The sequence below is a fragment of the Enoplosus armatus genome, chromosome 1 (assembly GCF_043641665.1).
Source record: "Enoplosus armatus isolate fEnoArm2 chromosome 1, fEnoArm2.hap1, whole genome shotgun sequence".
Taxonomy (NCBI): domain Eukaryota; kingdom Metazoa; phylum Chordata; class Actinopteri; order Centrarchiformes; family Enoplosidae; genus Enoplosus; species Enoplosus armatus.
The window spans coordinates 25656961-25682208 of record NC_092180.1 but is presented as its reverse complement, the minus strand read 5'-3'; the positions used below and the strand labels follow the sequence as shown (position 1 = coordinate 25682208).

Sequence of the window (25248 nt, the reverse complement as noted above, 5' to 3'; positions counted from 1 at the left end):
AGCGGAAAGTGAGGAGCTGCTTACAGCTGCGAGAGTAAATTAATTATTATTATTATTTCTTTGAGCAAGGCTTCAATTTGGTCAAAGCTTATAAGCGATTAAGATAGTCTATTTGGTAGTCTACAATTGAGAGAGAATGGAATGATGGGAACAAAAGACATCACCTACAGGAACTATTTTAGGTTCTATTACTTGTGCATTTTTAGTGATTTGATCTATTTCCAGCAACACTAATTACACAGGCATGACATCATAGAAATTGGACTTTTTTAGAAAATGTGTTTTTCTTGCTGTGGCTGTGGAGCATTGTATTGATAAACAGAAGACTCTTAACTTTCCATTAATAGCACCTAATGTTCTTTCACAGCCTTGATACCTGACTGGAATAGTAGTAATAATGTTCGGTATTTACTTTCACTGTTCAGGCCGAATACTCTACTCATTTGGTTCATGAGGAGGTGCTCTGCAATGTTAGATTAATATACAGCCATAAGATATAGCGTATCAGACCAAAAAATAGAGCTAATCTGAAACCAATAGAATGATAAAGTATGTACTTGGCTCAGTTGGCTGAGTGTGTGGCAGATGTTTCTCTGGTAATAGATTCAGTGACTTTGCCACAGCTAACTTTTCAGAGGACCACGAATTCATCATGTATAGAAGGTCAGACTGACACCATATTAGAGGTAGCCATTCTAAAGATAACAAGAACCGATTTGTCTGGATGAGGACAGGGTGACCACAATGGTGTGTGTGTGTGTGTGTGTGTGTCTGACAAGTTGAATTAAAACTGTAGTTGCATTCAATGCCTCAGGATAACAATAAATGTATTCATTCTTCTTTAGATTTAGATGTAAGTTTGTAGTCTCTACTGCATTTTGCAGTGAATATCAAGATGCCTTGAACAATCCAGCGATCAGTGACTGGAACGGTTTCAAAAAGGCACAGTTTATTGGATGAATTTGTCCAAGATCAGCAAGCTGAGAAACATAAATAAAAGTGTAGAGATGCTGACAGTAAAGGATTACTGTAAATTGGCAACAGTTTCAGCAGTCTGTCCTTCTTCTTCCTCCCTTTATCCATCTCTCCCATAATCCCTCACTTCCTTCATCCAATTGTGCGCTCTACCCCTGTGTTTCCCTCTTAGATCAGTAACCCCCCGTCTTCCCTCTCTACCTCCCTAGGCTTCGGCTCTTCAGCAGGAAAAGCAGGCATTCATCAGCAGGATTCTGAATGGCACAGTTCGGTTCGGAAAACTACAGGAAGAAGTCAAAGTAAGTCCCTTTATTCAAACATAATTTTAATTCAACCCCATTTTATCATGCAATTCATGGATCAGCTTTTTTCGAAAAGGTAAACCTTGCTCACTGACTTACAATTGGTTTGGTTTGGTTTGTCTTTTGGTGGCCAGCGTAGAGAATTGGGATGTTAGCCAGATCTGTTAAATAAAAAAAGTAAATTCTGTTCCAAAGATGGGGAGAGTCTTTGCCAGTATGCCCTGAAACTAACCTGCTCAACCTGCTCAAGTACACATTAACCTGCACCGGCAGGGTTGATCTTAACCCCTGATGCTGGGGTAGCTTGTGAGGCTACAACTTTGGCTCAGGTGGTGCCTCAACGTTCCAGACTGCAACACAGCATTTTACCTGAAGTTAATTTTGCCCAAGTTAAACCTCCAATCTACTTCTCATTGATACTAAGGCCACTCCAATGCACTTGATGAACCATCTACTATCGGCCTCCACCACTCAGAAAGCATATATTGATGATTCACTTTTGTCTCTCAGATTGCTATCTCTCAAGCTGAGAGCATCTTTAACAAAGTGTACAATCAACACCACACAGAGTCAGCATGTTAACTGCTTCCTTGTTTATATCCGTGGCCATGGACAGGACCTTAGACAGTCACACATTGTTTGATTACATCTACTGTATTTCTGCAGCCTATTACTTTCTGTTGCTATGTGCTATTTCTGCTGCCAGCTGATACAACTGGTGCTATACTGTAACTGTAACTCACTGGCCCTTGGTCAACACTATTTTGCCAGCTGGAAATGTACCCAAATACTATTATTTTAAGCTAAATTTAAACGTGCAGAACTGAGACCTGTATGCAGATACTGTACAAGACATACAATTTAAAACATAGCCAAGCAGGCTTACAGTTGGTAATGGGCAGATCGTAAACACAGTGATCAGTTTCAGGCATGCAATCAGGCCAGTGTTGGGGAGAACACAGAGTGCTGTATATGTACAAAGACCTTGATGAGTAGTAAGAAGCAAATGTGCAGACAGGTAGGTTGTAGCTAACTGTAGCTAAGTTTGAACTTATTACTTAGTTTCACATAAAACTTACCAGTTTGTTCAGTTGCACCCTCACTAATCATGCTAAAACCTAACTAAAGTTGACCTGGACCAAAACATTGTGAGTGACATCTTCATTCAGTGCAGCATTCAGGTAACATGGAATATAAGCCAACTACAAGCTTCTGGAAAGAATGATGGAAAGGAAGACACCTACCATAGCCTTAACATAACAAGCAAAAGGTAATTCAAGATTCTGACGTTTGTCTGTTTAACATCACCTCATAATTTATGTTATTAATAAGCATGTTATTGTAGTAAGTTGCTTTTACTAAGGTGTAGATGGCTGTGATAGACAAGTATGGTCATAACTAGTTGTAGACAGGGAGACAGAGCATCGTTTTTTTCCTTATCCATTTTGTGACATAAACTGCATGGATTCCTTTCCATCAGAATAAAATGGAGACTATTCTAGCGAATCACCATGGCAACCTTTTCCACCTAGAGTGCCATCTTGGTTTGAATCTTACCGCTGTGGTTGACAGTTGTCCTGCAATACCAATTAGTAAGCCTTTGTTTGTTTGTTTGTTATGCCAAATGTGAACAAGACATTAGTCTGGTAGTGTTAGTGCCTTGCTCTGGGGCCAGTGCTCTGTCTGAGTTTCAGCTGTCAGTAGCTCTTGTCACTCAAGCCACAGCAGGGAAAAACATCTCAGCGGTTCTGACATGAGTTATTAGTGTCTCTATAGCAACAGCCCGGTGAGAAAGTGTTTTTTGTGTCTGTGAATGTGGGTTCTGTTAGTGGTGATCAGACCATTGAAAGAGGAGAGCTATAAATGTTCGATGTGTAGAAAGACATTATTCCCTCCTTCTTTTTATACTTCATTCTTATACTTCTACCCCCTCATTCCCTGCCAGCTAAACTAGATATTAACTAAGACGGACACTTAAAGGTGGAATTATACTCCTCCTTCAGGGTGTTGCAGTGGTTATACTTGTGCTGTATACAGGATGGTGTAGGGTTTGTTTTCAACGTAGGTTTTAAACCATTTACTGTCATAGACCTGCTGCAACACAATAAGTGAGTCATGCATCCTCAGGCAGTGATGGGCCTTCATTATATACCTAAACACCTAAAGATTATTTTCATTTTTGATTCATCTGTAATTTTTCAGTTCATTTTGTATAAATCTAAGATAAAAAAATTGAATACAAGATATGAGAGCCCAAGATGATGTCTTGATATTGCTCATTTTGTCAACATAGCAACATGGGGCACTGAATTTAATGAATTTACTGTTTATCAGTCACAAATGAGACAATAATTAGCTAGCTATAGCGTGCTATTTCCTTACCGCATGTTTATGAGTTAGCAGTTTGACTCAAGCATAGTTTTTTTTCTGGGAAATTTATGAGTTTAATCTCAGAAAATATCCAAGTTGTTTCTCATAAATGTACGACTTTAGTGAAGTGAAATGCAAATTCACTTTCTTCTCAGAATATTACCCTCCTCCCCTGCTTTGTAATTTTGTTTTACTTAAAATGGCCCTAATACGCCGCAGTAGATTTCAGCACTACCCAAAGTAATCATGTTTGCATTCTCTCACTCGCTTTGTGAGAAACATTTACAGACATGACATGGACGAGGTTAGAGAATATCCTTTCTTCAACCTTCCCCATGCTGTCTTTTCAATCAAACACTGCACGCACCGTGTGGTTTCCACACAGCCCGTGTAGCCATGACTTGTAGTGACATTTCTGAGGAGGTTCACATCAGCCAGAGCAAGACTTGTTAGGCCTTCTCACATAGGTAAGGCTGAGGCAACACCTCGACGCAGAGGCACAATTCTTTGATCCTGATCCAAGTCCTCAGCCCGCACTTGTAAAAGTCTATATCGGCCTCATGGTACCCATTAACCAGTCACAACTTTTCAGAATGAGAAAATGAATCAAATGTATTGCAGGTTTAACAGTCCACCAGTCAATCCCATGTATAGAATTTAGCCAAAACGATTTTGTTTTGTATCTAACTCCCAAGTGTCAGATGCAGCATCTTCCCACCAGCGCATCTCACCTTCGCCCCCATCCTCTCCCGGTGTGGTGACCTCAAATAAACTCTCAACTTGCATGAGTTGATGGAGGCCACTCTGTCCACAAGAAAGTTTCTGCACTTCACTTAACCTTTTCAGAGATCTTCCATTGTAAAGCTCAATTATTATATTCTCGGAAAGACATCAACATTGAATTGCAAATGTTGCACACTTCTTTGCCTTTCCTTTTTACCGGCCTCAGACAGACTTTCCACAGCACAGCCCCTTTTGTATTTCACTGCAGGTCATGGCGGCTGCTGAACTTGATGAGGTGCTCAAACTCACAGCAGTCGGGGATTGATTCTGAGATGGGAATGTAAATTCAAAGTTCAGGCTCTCACTTTTCGTACCAACCTGAAATGCTACCAAATTCCAGCAGTTGCTTTCCTTTTAGTGACCAACTAAAAGCTCTATGCCCAGCTCTATCTCTCATTTGACTGCCATCAACCTATAGTGATTGTAAAACGTGCATTACAATCACCACCTTATGAATTGAAAAGAAAGGGATTTTTTGTGTTAAGTGTGTGCTATAAAGGGAGGGCAGATTGTGACTACATTATTCATGTGTAATTAAAATTAATGCCCCTCCATCTCCATGAAACACCTGAAAATGTTGAATATTTTAGTGTGTGCATGTATAAATATAGCCAGGTCACAGGGTTGCATGACCCATGTTGCTTGACGTCAGTGTAAGATGATTATTTTTCCCATTCCAAATTCTCCTCCGCTCTTATTTTGCATTTATTTTCCGAGAACCTTCACATAGCAGTGATCAGCCATAATCATAGGATCACATGAATATTTGTTCCTTCAATTGTCAGAGCGTTTGGACCTCTGACCCTTAACCTCCTTATGCTTAGTGCTTATAGTGTTTGTAAGAAATGAATGATTCATACACCTCATTACCTCATTGAATCAATTTGGCTAATTGTGTCAGCTAAGTGTTTAAAGGCCCTTTCTTGCTCCAATTCGAAAGCTGAAAACCAGGAAGTGAGTTGAATTCTCAGGGATTCTTTATGATCACAACATGTCATTGACAAACTATACTTTGCAACACTACACACTGTGGATTATCCTGAGTAACCAGGACAGTGTTCTCTCATTTTCGGGGTCGTCATTTATTTGGACCAATAATTCTCTTTTCCGTTGTAGGGCAGGAGATTTTTTTTAAATGTAAACTGCCACTCACTCAGAAAGATGAAAGGCAGGGTCCTGTAGATGTCAGACGGTACAACCAGCAGGACAAACGCTCCACTGACAAGCACTCTGTCCAACAGCTCTGCTAGCTCAGGCAGAAAATAGAATCTCTTGTGCTGCCGCCGTCTGTCTTTTCTTATTTCTTTGTTTCTTTTTTCTGTTGCTTCTTATATTGTCTGTCTCCTGTTGGTTGCACTGTATAAACCAGTCTCAGCACTTTATTGCTTTATTACTGTGTGTCTTTGACCATCATAGTACATAAAAAATGAGAGGCTGATTGATCGTTGTCAAGTTAGGCATACTATTATCCTGAGTTAGTATCATTAATGATGAAAGAAGTGGTACTTTTGTTGTCGCTCTCTTTGGAGCTGTCACTATTCTATTGACACCTGAAAATAATCATGTGCAGTCAGACTTCCATCTCATCAAGCTTGCAAATGTTTGGAGAAGATCTTTTTAAAAATTGGGTTAAGAGACTTTTGAAATCCAGTTGATTGGTTGAAAATTCCCCTCTTTTTTCTGTACAATTTCTGTACAATTACAAACAACAACTTCAACTTCGGCTCTGTTTGAGCTTGATGAGACAGACTATGTAAGATTGACCTGTGATGACAGCGATGTTGATTGTTGACATTCAAAAAGTGGACTGAATCAGCAGGCAGCGGACATAAAAATAAGTACACAAGCAACATATAGAAAATAATTCTCCATTTATTTAATTGTCTAGTAGCTTCTGTAATCAGTAGTGTGGCACTAAGCTGAGAGCTGCAGTCAGTAGATCATAGACAGAAACACAAGAAAACAGAGGGAGTGGGTACAGAGACAGGTGGAGAAACAGTGGTAGCAAGAAGTTGACAAAGGAAAGGTAAGAAAACAGTATATAGAACCTGGGAACATCGGAGAATAGGCAGGACTTGGAGGAGAGGGGTTAAGCGCAAAATTAATATTAAAAAAAAAAAAAAAAAAGTTACCTGAAGTTTATCATTGAATATATCTAACAGTTATCAACCCAGGGCCCTCAGTTATCAACACTGTACAGAAAAGGTTCTAAATTGACCCCTAAGAGAAAAATGCAGGCTCACTGTCACAGTGGCATGACATACTGGGACACTTGAATAGAACAGAGCCATTGTTAATGTTTATTAATTAGTAACACCTGTGATTTTCCTAGTCAAGTCAAAATGTCTGCTGTGAAAAAGGTCTATTTATAGTCTAAACCTTTCTTTTAAGTGCTGCTGGTAATGACCCTCATCGCTGGGTACAACTGCAGCAATTCAAAATATATTCTAAAATATATGTTTTGATCACAGAGGTATAAGGAGAACTACTTTTTGGAACCCACAGGAGAAGCTTAAAGCCACAGGAGACTCGATCAAAAATAGAATTATTTTGTCTCTACATATATGTGATGTACTGTGCACAGCATTTGAAATTACATTAAAAAGTCTAATAATTGTTAAAACAACACCATAGTTTATTGTGACCTTTCCATATGCCAGTATGGTATATGTGCAGTAGGAGAGCAAAACTCAAGATGCCACATATATAATGCACACAACCTTGAGGTGCGACACAACAACAAATCCACATGGCTTTAGTGTGGCAGTATGTACGCCATGAAGCATGAAGGTAACACAGGACTCCCATAGCCATTAACTGTACCTTTGAGCCAAATTAGCTTTTTACAACCAGTACCACAAAATACAATACAGCAGCCAAGCCTTGCTCAAGCCAACAGCTGAATGCAAAGTTTGTTGCTAAACATTGAAAGAGTATCAAAAAACCTGAGATATGAGTCCGGTTTATGCCTCACATGCACCAAATTGATTCCACTCAACCTGAATGCTGTGTGTCTGTATTAGAGGCTGGGAGAAAGAGAGAGAAGGAGACGGGCACATTCAATAAGCAATACTAACAAGCTCATAACATGTATGCTCTGTGACAGTAAAATAGGTAACAAAGTATTGCGGCCAAATCACAGTTCATTTGTATGTTGTCGTGGCTGAGATGTGCGTTGCATGCAAATATCCTTTTTCTTCCTTCCTTGAAACACTGAATTTTATGGTGAAAAATCCAGCCAAATGGACAGTCTTTTTCTGCAATATTCCTTGCATTGTTCAGCAATACAAAGAAGTTGAAAAGTCACTCTGGGTAATTCATGGCCTGTTAATCACATTCCACTGGAAGATTGGTGTTTCAACCAGGATATAAAGACGTTGCAACAGACTTACATGAACAGGTTTAACAGACCGATATCTTTCAAACCATAGATGTCAGCGCACCAATGCGTTTCTTCCATACAATATACAGTTATTGGTGATATTTCTAGGAGCTTATGGCAAGAACAGTATCACAATTAACATATATTCAATTATTAGTTACCTGTAGTTTTAACAGAGGGAAGAAATATTTGGTAACATGTAGTGTTACCATGTATGCTGGCTTAGAAGTGGTAAAGAACTTATTTTGATTTTAACTGGCAGCCAAAATCACTTCCAACATTTTCCAGCCTTTTTGTTATTGGCAAATAACAATAATATTGGCTTAAATGCAGTTGTCAATTAACTTAGATTGTTCATGTGTGGCATTATATAAATACCCTTGCCATTTGGTGCACGGTATTTCATTTGTAGCACAAGTTCTGGTTTAGAGATGTACGAAAATATACAGACACCCTAAAGCAAAATTACAAATGCGTAAATCCCACCATGCAATATTTTTGTTGGTACACAGTGTTGATAAATGAAGGCCCATGACTCTATCAGTGTTGTCGTTAAAGGAAAAGATTAAAGATTAAAGGTCTGCTCTCAAATGTTATGTTAGACTAGGTCATATTCACACAACACAGAACAAATAACGGTTACAGAAATGCATCACAGAAATGTAGGTATAGGCGCTGCTCCAACTAACAGAGCTTGTGTGGTGTTCTGCCAAACTGTTTTGGAATTGCAGCAGTCGACCTAACAAAAGCATAGACCAACACTAAAGGTCTTCTTAGGTCTTTTCACTGGCCCATTATTTTCATGAAGATAACTGACTGGTGGGCTTATAAAGCCTGTGTAGGATCATCTTCACCTTTGGTTCCCCTATCTATCCACAAAACACATCAAATACCTGTTTACTGCAGCTGACTTTATCCTATCCTACGTCCACCACTGGTCGGGTAGCGTCCTATCATCCCCTGGAGGAGCAGTCACACATGCCCTGGCACAGACACTGGCAGAACCCATAGACCAGGCAAACTGTCAGGCTTGATGGCACCAAGCTAACACATACAATGCCCAGTGTCACTCTCTGGATCACCAGCAAGTAGATTCCTAGAGGCAGTGAGCCAAAGTATAAGAAACCCAGCAGCCAGACCAGGATGCGTGGGACATGATTACAGAACTTGGACATGCCGTCCTGATCAGCTGGCCCATTGGAGCCCATCGATACTGAGTCCAGGCTCTGCTCAGCATAGATGTCAGAGCTGGCATTTCGGCTTGGGGAGTGCTGTGAGTCCCTCTGCACTTCCATTATAGTGATGACCAGGCAGTTGGAGGAGTCGTGAGACAGGTTGGAGGAGGAGAAACTCTTTGGAGTCAGGACCACCTCCCCGTTGTGGTCGGAGCTCCAGGATTTGTCTCTCATTGCCAAGTGGAACATGATATTTGCATCGTCAGGCAGGGCTGACACCTCGTACTCTATGATCTCGGTTTGGTGTCGGCAAAAGGGGCAGGAGATGAAGCCTGCCCCGTCAGCGATGTCCATGATCTTAATGAGGCAGCGGGTGCAGACCCGGTGCAGGCAGTCCAGGATCTTAGGCTTGCGGTTGTGGGCATTGTAGCGTTGGTAACAGATTTTACACTCTAATTCCTCAGGTGGAGGACAGTCCTTCTCCTCTAACTCAGCCTGAGGACAGCTCATCTTCAAGTCATGTTCTGGGGATGGAGAGGAAAAGAGAGAGGCAGAGACATATTGAGAAAAAGAGAGTTAGAAAGCTAATGGTATTTAAGTAGTCCAGCATTAAATGTGACTTTGACTAGAACCTTTGAAATCGCTCTAAAACAAGCTGATGTTTCTGACTATTGTTATCTGCTGTATCGCTGCCGATCAGGGAAAGGTCAGAGCTCTGCCTTCTTCTCTGGCTGGCTCTATTCTCTGTACCTGCTGGTGATAAATGATTTATGGTTTGGGAGTTGGATCGGAGCCTTTGTGGCAAAGCGAGAGCCAGTAATGCTATTGATATTTGGGCAGTGGTGGTAGGCACAGCTGCTCCTTCAAAATTTTTGTTGATTGAGTATTTTCGTGTAGAATACAATGTTACAATGTTACAGTTGTTAATTAAGATGACCTGCCACTGAATTGAAGCTTTTACATTTTTATTTTAGGTTTTATTTATTTATTTGTTGTCTCTTTTTATTTCTGTTAGGATATAGAACTCAAGAGCAGTGTAATTTCTTTGTTAAAAGCCATTCACTTCTATTTTGTTTATATTAACTAATGTCATTGAACAAATTAGTGTTTTTAGTTAGCGATAATCTGTATCTACTGAATTAATTCAGGTCAAATTATTACAAAACTGTTGGAAGAATAAAATCACACGTGATTGGTAGCAATTATCGAGTAAAAGAAATGCTATTTAAAAACCATCATTGGCCATTAAATGGTACTCTGGTATTTGCTAATACTTGAATTGTCTTCATTGTCGTGTACATGAGGGATTTTCAAGAATGGAGATAAGAAACCGGAAGTAGAATAGAAAATATATCGTCATTATTGTTCAGATATCACAATTTCCACCCCCAGAAATGAGCATATAACATGTTACATGTTATATGCTTTAAACGCAGCACTGATCTCTGGTTAGGGGGTAGGCTAGTGTGTGTACAAGTTATTAACACTCACTGTTTCAATACTAGTTGGTGCCAGCAGCTTCAATTCGATTGTACATAATTGCTGACAGCTACTGAAGTCCCAAAGGGCTGAAATGAGAAAACTCCAGTGATCAGTTTCCTCCATGGAGAAACAGCAAGAAACTGTCAGTCATTATTAATAAGGTCAAATAGCTATAAGCATGTTTCCATAGACACCAAGCATGAATAGGAGCAAGGTTAAAGATCCCCCACCTCCTGTACTCCACCCCAAACCTTTACTGTGGCAGATCAGTCATCTGCAGGTACATAAAAGGCCTTTTAAGATTTCAAGATCTTCACAATCACAGAATTAATACTAATTAATTTTACTACTACCAGTTAAATTATTAATTGAACTATTTAACATGTTTTTAAACATACATTGCCCATTCTCAGATTTATGAGTTGTTCAATGAATTTGCATGTTTTTCTCTTTTTCTCTTACTTTCATTGGCTTGATTAATAGATTGGGCCACATGTTTGAAAGCTTTTGAGGGCGAAACTGAATTCCATGGAGAAGAGATGTTACTAGGTGTACCTGAGTAATAATGGCCATGTGTCTAAACATGCATTTTAGAATTTAAATTGGAAACGTAAACTTTGGGAATATGTATTCTGCAAAACCGTCAATTTCATAGTTTTCCTCTTTCTTGTTAAGCAACTAATTATTCAGGGCAGTGTGCTAAGTGGCAGAATGAAATAACGTATTGGCAAGGTGATAACATGTGGTGGTGGATGTTTGCCGGTAACATCATAGTAGAGTGGTAGTGAGTAATGATACCGGAATGCTAGTAATCCTATGTTGATAATGTGGTGACCTATTGGTAAATTAGTAAAACCTATTGAAGTACCTTACCATCACATAGGTTTAACATTAGTTGCCATGCACAAACACACCACATAGACGCACGTACTATTACAAGTAGACAAATACTGCGCTTATACACCCTGATGAGAAACTGAAATTATGAGGAAATGTGACTTGACAAGAGCTCTTGAAAGCAAGTGATTTGGCATTACCCTGGATGAGAATTCAAGTGCAACACAATTAGCCATGATATAGAAGAAAATGATATCAAGCACAAGACGTGGCTGGTAAACGATTAGAAAGATAAAAACCTCAGTTCATCCTCAGTTTGTGATATATAGAGCAAAAAACAAAACCACCACACTGGATTTCTTACAATGGCCCTGAGGGTTGTGAAATAGGTGTGACAACACAAAAGGGACTGAATGCTTAGCAGCAGGTCTGTAATTTTCACAATGCCATTTCACATTCCCAGATCAACTGGGAAAATATTGGACTGGGGACTGAATGAGACACACTCTTCCACTCTAGCTACAGATATCAAACATGGCCCAGCGGTGATGCTGGTTGTGTAAGTGTACTGTGTCAAAGATGGATACCAACCGCAATCAGAACTGATAAGACTGTTTATTTCTTTGTACTTTTAAGAGGTATCTCAGGTCAATGAGTTTCACATGTAAACTTATACTGTATTAAATTACCTTTAATTCATATTAACCATCTCATTAACTAAGTTACAATATTGACTCTTTATGACAATCCAGTCTTTAAGGAAACTCTACAATGTCACGGGTAGACTTGTTTTTAAAGTTCCACTTGCTTCTACAGTGTTAAAGAGAACAGCATTTATTTTTTATGCTCTCTTCTCTTCAAGTAGCCAGCAGCAGAAGATGAAATATGAATCCAAATTTTCTACAGGTTGATTAATATACAGTAGTTTCTTTTTTTTTGAACAGACTAATTGTCTTGCTTTTTGTGTTGTGTCAGTATGCCAGTATATGACAGTATGAGTTCGTGTGCCCTGGAACACCGCCACCGTTCGTGTGTGTGTGCCAAAAAGCCCGCACAGTGTTGGTGGGTTTCACTGTCAGTTGTGCCAAGACCGACAGAAATGAGGTTAATGAGCAGGTACTGTGTCTGCCGCTGGGTCAACAAACATAGTACCAGATACTGTTCTTGGACTCTTGTACCATGACGGTATGTCCAATAACACTTTAAGATGTGGCTCAAAGTGCACTTCAAGCTGTGCGCGTGCAGATGTATCCTTTTGGAACTGCCCCCCTTGGTTCTGGTGTAGGGGTTGCAACTGGGCAGCTTTTTCTTGAATACAAGAGTCTAGAGGCCTCCCTGATGGGAGAAACATGCATCCTCACACAAAATCAACCTTTTGGAGCTCCCTGCGGTCCACAGGGTTCACCGTTTTGTGTCTCAGCTGTGCGGTTTAAGTGTCACGTTGAGGTCAGGTAACACAGCAGCTGTGACCTACCTGTGATATCATGGAGTAAGATTTTTCACCCTTCTCAGAAAAGCACTGGAGATTGTCATCGCAGGGCCATGGAGGGGCAACAAGTACTGGCCCCACCCGGATATAGTGGCACAGATCAGCCATCCAAAGAGGAAAAGCTACATTGCCCCTAATTCCAGGCTTATTTAGTTCAAGTCAATATGATTCAATAAAGGTTAAAAGGCTCAGAGGTTTAGTAAAACCTAAAAAAAAACCCTGAGTGCTTTTGTGAGTTATAGTTGTAGTTACCTCATTCCTGTTGTTACTTCTTACTTTACCTCTCTATTTTGTCATTAACAAGTCCCCCTCCCGCCAGGGAGATGCTATATAAGGAAAAGCCAGTCATTCATTCATTCATGACCATGAAATATAGATTGAATAGGTGGATGTTGCACTGGCAATTGCCCAGCAGGCCTCTCTGTGACTTGCTGACTGTTAAATATTTCAGCCACCAGTCTGTTACATTAAAAAGCCTTCTGAAACATGTCAGACAGATGTCAGAAAGAACCAGCTCCTGCTGCATCAATCCCAGGAGCAGAATTGCTCAGTTTTCCCCTGAAGCCATAGACAAATAAATGTTGTAAAGAAAGGGCACGGCGCTGAGATTTCTTTTTATGCAAAATGCACAATGAACTTGAACTTGGAGGTTCAGTTTGTTTATCTCATAAAACATTATCTTAACATTTCTCACAAGCCTTTTTTTAATGTTTTTAAACCTCATCAATATTGTTTATGTCAGCTTATTTTCTCTATCAACTGTCAATATGCATTACCACTCTGCATATCTGCCAAGAAAACCTGACATGTGCATCCAGTTCCGAGTTTCCAGTAGATCGACACATCTAACAAACCTTTGTTTATCCACTTCACACCTCTAGTTTAACTGTAGTAGTCTAACTGTGTACAACCCAATCAAACCTGTGCATGTCACACTCTCAATCAGTTATTCTACACCATCAATTAACTTTTTAAGAAGTCACATTTCTTTTCTTTTTTTCAAAGATTTTTTTGTGTGGTATTTTTCCCTTTATTGGACAGACTGCAGTTAAGTTGAACAAGGAGACAGAAGCATGGGGGGAGAGAGGGATAGGACATGCAAAAAAGGGATCTGGAATTGGGCCGGGTGGTTGAGGTTATGCTCTGTAACCATTTGGCTACAGAGGCGCTCTAAAAAGAGACATTTTAATATATTTTGTCAGTTTTGAGTCGAGGAATTACATTGCTGAGTGTGCCATTGTATGGTACCTGGTCAGCAAGGGGGAACATCACTATGTGCAAAGCTATTCATCATCACACCCTATTCCATCACTGTGCAGCCCTTTGTGGACCAACCAGGTGGATGGTCGAGAGCAGCTGAGCTATGTTGTCATCTGGGACAATGCAAGTTTCCACTGGGCTGCTCTGGTTCAACAACCTACCATGTTTTTCCATTCTTTATCTTCTGCCAGACTCTCTATTTCACAACCTTGAAATTGTTTTCAGCTTAATAAAGCAGTTGTGGATAATAGATACTTGTACTAGATACTGAAGGATATTGTTTCCCCCTGGGGATCAATGAAATATTTCTGATATCTCACTGTATTCGCTGTTGCACAGTGAATGAACAGGCAAAGTGAGCCTTTGCACAGCCAAAAGTCCTCGCTCTGGCTTGTTTGTATTTCTTTAAACCAATCACAGTTGTCTTGAATGGTGCTAAGCCCAGGATGCAGCGACGTCGCCCTTGCAAAACGGTAACACACAGATAGTGGAGGAGGAGGAGAATACCGGCCAATCACAGACTTATCTCAACAGCCTAAAGTGAGTCAGACTAATGTTAAAGTGACAAAGCCCGCTAGTGGACATAGTACTGATGTTATTATAGAGCAAAAAAGTCGACGTAGGGAGGAGGTCAGGGTGGATGGATGGGTCAACAAAGCAGGGGGCTTTTAACACCGGAGTTTTGGTTTCCTGTTTCCATTTCTGGTAACCTCATTCCCTAACCTTACCGATGTGGTTATTTTTGTAACTATGATGACAAAGGTCCCCGAACATTAACAAAGTACTTATTTTAACCCAAACCATGATCTTTCCATGAACCTAACCAAGTCGTTTTTGTGCCTGAACCTAACCAAACCTTAACCATAGCACATCGCAAAACAAATGTATTAGTCAACCGTGATTTGTAACGGTTTTGGAAGGCACTAACAAATTATGTCCAATAGGGGCGTCAGATGAGAAAGTATGTCTTTCTGAAGGGCAGTTACAAACAATTTGGAGGACTCCAATCATGTTTTGTAGCTGACCCTGAGCTCTGATAGGAGGTCGAACCAGAGGATAATTTCTCCATGGGGGAAATCAATAAAATATCGCTTTAAATTATTCTACAAACCACTACCAGTCACATTTCTGTATTTTTCAAAGCAAACAGGGCTATATTTGAGTAGTTTTGTTGTGTAATGGAAAATACTGTAATCACCAAGATGAAATTAAAGTCAAAGCCGTGTTACCACAGGAGTCAACACTGAGCTCCAGACGCTGTGTTTACCTTTACAGCCAGAATTACACTACAGTCAATATTCTGAATGGGTCATGGCAAGACGAACTAGATCAAACCCTGTGTTTACCTGCATTTATAACATATGATATGGGGAAAATAGCAGATTTATGCTCTCTTTTACAAAATACCATTTACTTTTGGGTTTAGATTTACAGTCTGACTTTTTCTGGTTCCACTGACAAGGTTATTTTCATTTTGGGAAAAAGTATTTTCCTTGCATGTGTCAACAATTTTCCATCACAGTGCACTACTGCTGGATTTTACAATGTTACATTACATCTAAAACATAAGCTCAAATATATCAAGTGCATCTGTGTTAGGTTTATAAAGACTGACAAAGACTCTTGACCTCCATGTGACTAACAGCAAAACCGTGGAGGATCTACCTACAACATTTGACTGACAGACTTACAGCAGGTGTCCCACAACACATACCTCACAAAAAAGCCCTTAATGCACCCCACTGTTCCTAAACTCTCAGATGGCTACACATTTGTATGTGGCTTGCGAGTTGTAAAATATCCCTTTTTATATATTGCAGACAAGATGGGACACTTCCTCCCCATCCCTTATGTTCTCTGCTCCCCTGCCCCCTTCTTTCTCCTCCTCCTTTCAGCGTGGATTGTTGATGATAGCTTTGACCTTTGCTGTCAGAATATCTGCTTGGTGATGCTTCTCTGAGTTACGACATTGATCCTTAAGGATTATGTTCATGCGGCTGTTGGCAGATCCTTGTTTACAACAATTAGATGTAAAAACAGAGCAGTCTTTTGATAAACTTCCTTCATCCTTCAACAGTTGACCTGTTGAAATACATGGACTAAGCTTCAACTGTACTGTCTAGATGTATTTATTTGGAGAACACCACAAGAACTTTGCTTTTTGCTAATAATATTTTGGTGAAATGTTCATATATATTTGATCCCATGTACATTTAGCTATATATATATGACACTCGTTTGACTTTAAAGATAAAATCATCTTTAATGTGTCTTTAACCCATAAGAACCCATGGTGACACCAGTGTAACTCACACTTCAAAGGCCCCAGAATCTTCCTTATACAGCTTTGTGCTTGATCTTAACTCATTAAGTCCCCAAGAGACATATACGAAACATCCTGGTGTGGTGGTCATGTCACAGTCATGTTACTGTGACAGGTCGGGACCTTTTCAAAATGGTGGTGTGACATGTAAACACAAGTGAAGGAAGCAACTCATTTCAAAAAGCCTGTATTTTGATACTGAAGGTAAGTTAAAACCCATTTGACGATTCTAATGCTTTAATAGTGTGTCCTGTATACAGTCAACCTGTTTTGACCATGTTTCTTGAACAAATTAATATAAAACAATAAAACAAGTAAATTTACCATAAACGCCCAACGTAACGTATATGTACCATCACAGATCTTTGACATTAAGAGTTAGTATAAAAAAACCCCATCAGAAATGTCTTCAATGTGGTCCACTTGGTCTGTGGTGTATTCCCCATAATTTTCCTTTGAGGGGAAATGGGTCTGGGTACTTATGGGTTAATGATAGATCTTTGACATTACAAGCAACCAATAGCCCAGGAGATAAAAACATATTGCGAGGCCAGTCCAGTGGAACCCCACTGTCTCAGTGGGGCAAGCTGGGATTTGGGATTTCACGTCATGGAGAAGCAATGTTTCAGCCTTTATTCATTATGAAGACACTCAGCTATAATATTTATTCTCTATGGTAAGATTTGGAACATAATAATATCACTACTGTAAAACTTTTCAAACTCAATCCAATGAACTTTCCAATTGGGGTTAGGGCTCAGTAGTACTAAGCCTTGTTTGATAGAACACTGGGTACCTGTGCTTCATCGGGTGGATTGGTACATTTATCTAAACACACTACTCAATTGTGGCCTATCTACTCCGCATTTTGCACATTGACCTGTGAAACGTTTGAGCTTCATTTAAACTGATATTCAGGCATTTTCCTCCAATCTTTAGGTGTTACAAAGACAAATCAGTGGCTCTAAAATGATGCATCGGACACAACAATATTCAATATTCTGTCAGGACTACATTTGTCAAAGTGTATTTCATCATGAGCAGCAATTACTCTATATCTGGGGATGTGACTCAGTTCTGGAAGCTGCCTAACATTTATTGCAGGCACGCACAAGAGTGCAAGGCAGAGGGGAAAAAAAGCGTCACTGTTTTGGCAGGCATAGTCAAATAAAGGTTGATTCATGATTCTGTGTCAGGGTGTTTCTGCAGTCCCTTCATAGAAGTCTCTGATGTGGGAATAGATTTACAGAGCTTTGAATTTAACTTGTTGATCATTGTAGGACCAACGCAACATTAGATTAATCTGTTGTCCAAAGTAATTGTGTCTACATTCTTTCGATCACTGTCATACAGAGCAACAATGGGAACATTTGTGATGGAAATGGATTTGGTCTTGCTGTGCAATCATCATATAGCTGAAGTAATCATAATTACATCATTGTGTTCACTGATAGAGAGCAACGATCACAGTAATCGGCTTTGCTAGATCCGTATGTATTTGTGCATTGTCACTGAAAAACAAGATCGCTGGGTCTTTCCCTCAGTGTGCTTCCAATCCGACCAATCACATTTCTTGTGGTCTCCATGTGGAACCCCCTCTTACAATTTAACAGGTCTGTACTTCCAGCACTGCTACAGAACCCACAGACATAACCACTGTGGGTTCTGTAGCACCATAACACTGTTGCAGAAGCATAAATCCATTTGAAGGAGTCAGCAGAGAGTTTGTCAGTCTGTACAGTAGCCCACTAGCTGATCCAGCCACTGTTGATACTGTAGCCTGTCAGAACAAGCTTCATTAGACGCTCGAGTCTAATTTAACCAAACTTAGCTGTTGTGTGGTGTCTGCATGTTCTCCCTGTGTTCAGGCAGGTTTACTACACCACTTATTTCCCCATACCAACAGAGTGCTCTTAAAATGCTTCCAGGTATTGAGTTGTTATCGAAAGTGCCTCCATGTTGTGCAGTGTAAACATGGTGGTGTGAATGCTGGTCTCATGTACTGCACATTCATGTCTAATTGCTGCTGTCGATTGAGCGGACAGCTGTTCAGCTTTATACCACAGTAACTGCAACCTCAGTATCGTCATCATGATGGCAGTGCTGTGCCCTGTCGCCTCCTAATCAAAATGTAGAACGCAACACATCTGGGTTGCAGAGATAGCAGTAACCGACTGCTATCTGTAGGCAGCCAACAGCTCTGCTGTGCCGAAATACACATAAATTCCAGATAGGTGTGAAAGGATTCACCTTTTTATTCTACCTTCACCTCGAAATGATATGTCAGAGAAGTGATAAACAAATAAATAGGAAAAGAGCCAAGAGGGTAAACACAAAACCAAACCATCAGGCTCTTTACAGCTACAACATGCTTCACAACCATCAGACCTGCTAAAGACCAACAAACCACAAGTATCCGCCCAGCATTGCATTAGCAAGTAATGAATCAGGCCCATGCTAGCCATTTATGTTGATTGCAAGATTTTTTATAATAAGACTCAAAATCACATGTCGTCATATGCCCAAGTGTACTAGTGTTTTGCAGTTCGCTTTTGTTAATTCTCCAGCCTGACTGAGGTGGACGTCCTTAACTTATTTCGACCAGAGCTAATTGTGACATTGACTTTGACGTTGGCAGATGTTTGTGACACACATGAGCAGGAGAACTGAGTTAATCTGATGATGGGTCAGATGTGGGATGTGTTGTCTTCTCAGTTCTTTACCGAGGGAGATGTATGTCTGTGTGTGGATGTGTGATGTTTGTGTCTGTGCGCTATTTGCAGAAATGCTGGTGCTACACCATCTCTCGCTGATTTCTTTTAAACCCAGCAGAGAAAGAGGCTTACCTGTCTTGCTTCTCTCATTACAATAACCGCATAATGCTATCCTTTGCCAGTGCAAGCCAACCTCCAACAAATCTTCACACACCTGTGGACTCTCTGTACCACAAGAGCTTCTCTCTTCAGCAAAGGTCAGATGTTTTTAACTAGAAGGGGCGTGACGGCAGAGCTCTTGTGAGAGGTAGCAAAGCAGATCTTCCTTGACATTGACTTCTATGCTGCACACCACTGCCTTAGAAGGACAAATTTAATCATTTCTAACCTTTACTGAGCCAAGAAATGTTAGCCAACGACAGCAAATGCTCTTTTTCAACCCCACCCTGCTTCACAGTCATGAAGTTTTATATATTCACACCTTAGAGCTGCCTAGATACCCGCAGGATTCTGCTGTTGGCCATTGGGAGATGCCCAGTATAATTTTAGGTTTTTATCGTTCAATGGTTAGCCACTGGGAGCCAACAAGTACAACCACGTTGTGGGAGCTGAGAATTGCAAGCACAGTCTTTCATTGTCTACCACTGGAAGCTGTCCAGGAAACGAACAGTCCTTTAGTAAACATACAATATCTTGTTTGTTCCTTCAGCCACAGCTTTACTTCTTGCTCCACTGCATGCCTGCAGCAGGTGAACTAGTTTGGTCCTTTCAATTGAACTACTATAGTTAGATTGAACTGTACTATCTTCTTTTGTGTCACTATGCTCCCATCCAATGTATCCACTTGTTTCTCTTCATGTAGTTGAATTCTGCCTTCCCCATGGAACTGCTTCATTTCTTTTGCCAATGATACTAGGCGGCCAATTTCAGCAGAAAGGTCAGTCTCTTTACACATGCAATGATGCTATTGCTGCAGGGAATTTAAATATTTGGATTTGTGAATTAATTAATTGGATAAAGGAATATGATGTTGTCAATGGGGTTGTGTGGTGTTAATTAGAATAACAGCAGGTTGGGAGATAAAAGAAGAGGAGGGTATATATACAATAGCCTATAATATAAGCTCAAGATTAACTCTGCATTCAGACTGTTAGCAGCAGTTGTTGGCTGCAGCACAAATCGTATTCCAGCGTAAGGCAGGACATATGGCAGCGCTGATACATGGCTGGCTTCGAACAGGTGTTAGGACCCAAAGGATCAATCTCAGCTGGCTTTTCATATGGACAAACAAATGAACCAGGTGACAAGTATAGGCTCCAGCATGGCCACTTATAAATATAGACACCTGTTTCTGTCTAAAAGGACCACATAAAGTGTATAGTTAGAAGACTTGCCTATTTTTACATTTGTAGAGTGGATCTCCGTGGCGCATATGCACCACTCAGTCGTCCAAAACCTTCCTGGAGGTCCTATCTTTATCCTAAAGAGTGTAAAAGTAGTTCAGTGTTAGCTTGGAACTTACAGAAACATTGACTGACTGATATCAAACGAATCTCAGTCCCTGCGGGAAAAAATCTTTAGCCAACAGCAGAAGACAGTGTTTGTGTGTACAGCTCTCAGGTGTTTGTACTTATTGTACTTAGTGAAACCTGTGCAGACAAAGAAGCGCCATGAAGAAGTGTTAAAAAATAATGAAAAACATATTTGATACAACTACAGTCCCCCACTGGATTATAGTATAAAAAATACTTGGTCTGAATTTTTTTGCTTTTTTCTTGCGACTGTGTGGAGAAGGTCAGCCAGCCTCTGGGCTACAGCTGGGGGGGGGGGGTATATATTGGTTTGGCGTTGCTCAGCTCAGCTTGTTGTGTGGGCTAAATGTCACCGCTTCAGCTGGGTTAATGCTGGCACCCTGCTGCCTCCCTGGGGGGTTGATGGAGAGTCAGGCCAAGCTTGGGAGACATTTTGCTTTCCAGATTATAGTTCTCCAACAGAAAATACCAAATCCATTCATTGCTGAGCACAACTGGGAATTAGCATGCTGGGTGGGCAGAGAGAGCTTGGGTCATATTTAATATCTTGGCTCTTAACTGGCTTAAGTGCCCAGTATATGATGGGACTAGACTCAGGTAAGTTTCAGATGAATATTTAGAATTCTCTTGTTAGCAGGGCCTGCTAAGACAAGGTCGGCACCCTGCTGTTCCTGAGCTCTCAAACTTTGGTTGAGTGCATCTTGAACGCGTCTGGGATGTGCTCATTTTTATCAAAGATGTCTGATATTATGATGTCCTGTGAACTTAAAATACACCCAGTAGAGTACACATTAAACATTATTGTATTTGTTATATATTATATTTGTCAGACCATTGAAAGTCGAGTTTTATTGCTCAATATATTGGTTATGTTGGTCATCGTAAGACAAATTGGCATCTTTGTCAGTACATTGTAAGAATGTGGGATAAATTATTGTCGGTCGTGGTTTGATTAAGCACTTTATGACTTTCTTAAACACTGAGAAATCAGAATCAGGGCGTGTACTAGTAAGGACCATGCCAATTCTAAAAAACCCCAATCTTTGGCAATGAAGTAGGGCATGGGGAAAATAGCCTGTCATTGCTGCTGGCCTCTGAGTACGTCAGACTATAGCACGTTATCCTTCAGAGAAGTTGTCACTGGTAGAAGAGAGGTGAGTGTGTCACTCCTGCAGGACTAAGTGGGGTAGCCTATATTTCCTGTACAGCTCTTTAGAAGGTGAAACCTGTGTAAAACGTAATATAGATGTGCTGCATGTATGTACTGATACTGATGTGCTTAGTTTTAGCTATATATACATTGTTTTACTCTATCACCCACACACACACACCAGCCTACGTTCCACAGTGTTTGGTGTAAGGTGTCAGTAAATAAAAAGCCAGGTCAGATACTTAACATACAGACACATTACTTGGGACACTATGAATGACTGCTTAACTTGCAGTTCATGGCCCCCTTCTATTCATCACTTTGTGGAAACAGAGCAGCTTGTCAAGTGTAGCGTGCAGTTTAACAGTTCAGAATTCAACCTTTATTTAAGATTCTCTGAGAAATCATTGAGAGTGACCCTCATTGACAACGATGCCAAGATTACACCATGAAGAATACAAATATACAAAATCAGTTAAAATAGTCACTAACAGTTAGCAAGCCTAACAGCTACACGGAAGCCGGTCGAGTGAAAAGCACAGCCTTTGAAATGTTTTCAGTTGTTGGTCTGATGATGCGCTTGAATATATTTATTCCTTGAAACTACTAATGCTTGATTGCTAAAAGGAAGACACTCTGTTTTAGGTGACGAAAAGGGCACCTAAATCAGGTGTATGCTAAAATCTAAACATTTAAACAATCAAATTGTGCCATGTGTGGAAACCCAGGGAACAACTATCATTGTGACAGAATAAATGGTATCATATGGAGCTAATCTTAAGGAAGAAAGCAATCCAGTCATATAACATATGTGGTCTATTTGGTCCGTGTGTAAGGCAAAGTGGCAAAGCCACCTCATGGTTGAGGAACTTTTTGGGAACTGTGACCTCCTATACATTCAAGAGACAGTGAGGTCATATATCTCGGTCATCCTCTGCCTGTAACAGATGATTTAATGGATGAGACGGGTATGTAATGACAAAGTTGTAAATTACAGGCTCAGGGTAAGTGTTAGGGCCTGTACGTAAATTTCCCATGTGCCCGATCGACCGATGTCAAAGCCTGACTGTTCAGGTCTTACTGTATATCCCAGTGTCTTGCTCATGTAAGGCACAGGTATAAAAAGAGCTCAGAGACTTGAATTAGGCATATGGTTCTGCTATCAGACTGTGAACATTATTCATATGTTCATTTAACAGTTGGCATTTTCATTTCACTTACTGCTGAACAATCTTTTCCACTAGTGCACTCATAAGCGACATGTTACTGTGTCATGGTTCTGTTTATTCTCTGTGGTTTGACAGATTAAAATGCTCAGAGCAGTTGGGTTGTTTTTAGCAAAGTGAATGAAAATACATGTAAATAGATGTATATGTCTATATGGGATGAGGTGGAAAGCTAGATGATGAATAGGCTGATTAATCCCACCCAAAGCTTGGTGAGCACATATTATACATCAACTCTGATATACAAGGTTGTTATGAAAATGGGTAATTGATCGTGATGATGTTGTTTTAATGGGTGATGGATGATTGGATGGACCATATTTTCCCTTTCTCTTAGTTTCTGTGGACTATTGGTGTGTAAATACAGTGCATGTGTTGTGAAAGAGGTGCTATCCCCTCTTTGCAACAGTGTCTAGCCATGTGGATGAAATAGTAACGTCAGGGTATGAAAAGAGAAAGACTATGCAACATGTCCAACTTAAATCGTACATCTAGAAAATGTCGTACAGTGGTGGCCTTCAGTTTCCAGCCGCGAGCAAATTGGTCTACTATTTGCATAGGTTTTCTCTTTTGATTTTACTTTCATTTCCTACTTGTTTGTTTTGTTACAAATTATAATATAGTATATTTTGTTAGTATAGTACTCACACAGTACATATACATACATTTAGGCATTGTCCTCATTTATCACATAGTTAATTGATAATCCACTTATTAAAATGTTTCTTTTGATTCTTAAAATGTTTCTTTTGATTTCCTCATTGACATTGCTATTCTCTGCTCTCAGCTCTGTCAAGTCTGTCCTGGGTTATTCATTTCTTCTATGCTTTACATCAGGTGACCTCTTTGAGAGCATTCACATAGTAAAATCAGTAAAAAGAAAGTGGAAAATGTGTAGTAGAAATGACAAAACTGTCAGCCACATACAAGTGCATATATTTAAATGCCACAACCATAGACTAAATCATAGAAAATTTGATGTATTGCTTTTATATCGTTGAAGAGGTAATAGGGTTCTTCATGGAATTCCAAAGGGTATTTAACAGGTACTTCACACACACAGCACTAATATGAGTACAGTTACTTAGGTGAGAAAAGCAATCTCCCATTTGTTTTTATAAGAAACTGTTCATTTCAGCTACATGATGCTGTATTGTATGTGGTCCCTCTGCTTAGTGGTCTACTCATTCAATAGCACTCAGTTGTTACGATGACCAGTTTTTCCACATGTTTTTTGTTGTTGGGACATGAATCTCGCCGTCTCTTGGATTGTGATTGGTTGGCTAAGGAGAAAAAAACGTTTGAGGTCTGTTGGTCCCTTTCTGAAAAAGACTTTATAAAGAAGAGGTACATTTGAAGTGCTTTGTGGCTGCTTCCTGTTGCTTCCTGTGTGAAATAGGCAGGAGCAGTTGGGGGTAAAATATGCTTGGATAAATTCAGTATCCAGTATCACATCCAATTTGATCTACCGCTCCTACAAAATGACTCATAATCAAATCCAGACAAGCCAGCTACTTGATAATCCATGATTATGTAGAGTGAAAGGGTCAAAGCAACGTGTTTGTTTTACCTTTTATTGAGCAGACAGAGTGATAAACTCATATGCACAGACACGCATAAAAAGCTACTAGAAGGCAAGCACACACTATCTGTCCTCATACAGACCTTGTTTTCTCATCACTAAATCTTCTCCAACTGCAGAGCTCAGAGCAGCAACACACACCATCTACCCTCTCTGTGTCCTTTTCTGCATCTGTATTTTCCTCTTGCCTTTCACTGATTCTTTCTTTACTTTACTGGCCCTCTTCTTTGCTTTATTGTCGTGAATTTCATTGTGCATCAGCTTCGGTAAACTTGTCCACATAACAATAGACACATATTCCACTTGTATGAGTGTGTGTGTGTGTGTGTGTGTGTGTGTGTGTGTGTGTGTGTGTGTGTGTGTGTGTGTGTGTGTGTGTGTGTGTGTGTGTGTGTGCTGCACTATCTGCAGTAGTTCTGAACTGTCCACAGCTCAACAGCTGCTGATCTGCTGATACAACAACTTAAATCTGAATCTAAAACAGAACTATTATTTGCTGACACATACACACACACACACAATGCAGTAGAAGTACAGATGCACACACAAGCCTCTCCATAGAAGATCTGCAGGTTAGTGTGTGCGCGTGTTGTTCCTCACCTTGTCCCAATGTGTTTGACTCCCCTTCCTCCACCCCAGTTGTCTCTGCTGCACTGTCCTTCATGT

At 40.2% G+C, this 25248-nt stretch overlaps 2 protein-coding genes across 2 annotated transcripts in view; one reads left to right on the top strand and one right to left on the bottom strand.

The window, feature by feature from the left end:
- Nucleotides 1-25248, top strand: part of cep89 (centrosomal protein 89) — a 52462-nt gene that overhangs the window by 17969 nt on the left and 9245 nt on the right. The window contains exon 16 of the mRNA XM_070909478.1: nucleotides 1185-1274. Coding sequence (XP_070765579.1) covers nucleotides 1185-1274 — 90 coding nt within the window. The remainder of the gene's footprint in view (nucleotides 1-1184; nucleotides 1275-25248) is intronic.
- On the bottom strand, nucleotides 8766-25246 carry LOC139289049 (E3 ubiquitin-protein ligase RNF182). The gene is made up of 2 exons (XM_070910552.1): nucleotides 25183-25246; nucleotides 8766-9511 (listed from the first exon to the last, which is right to left on the bottom strand). Exons 1-2 carry the CDS (start codon nucleotides 25244-25246, stop codon nucleotides 8766-8768), a joined length of 810 nt encoding a protein of 269 aa, XP_070766653.1.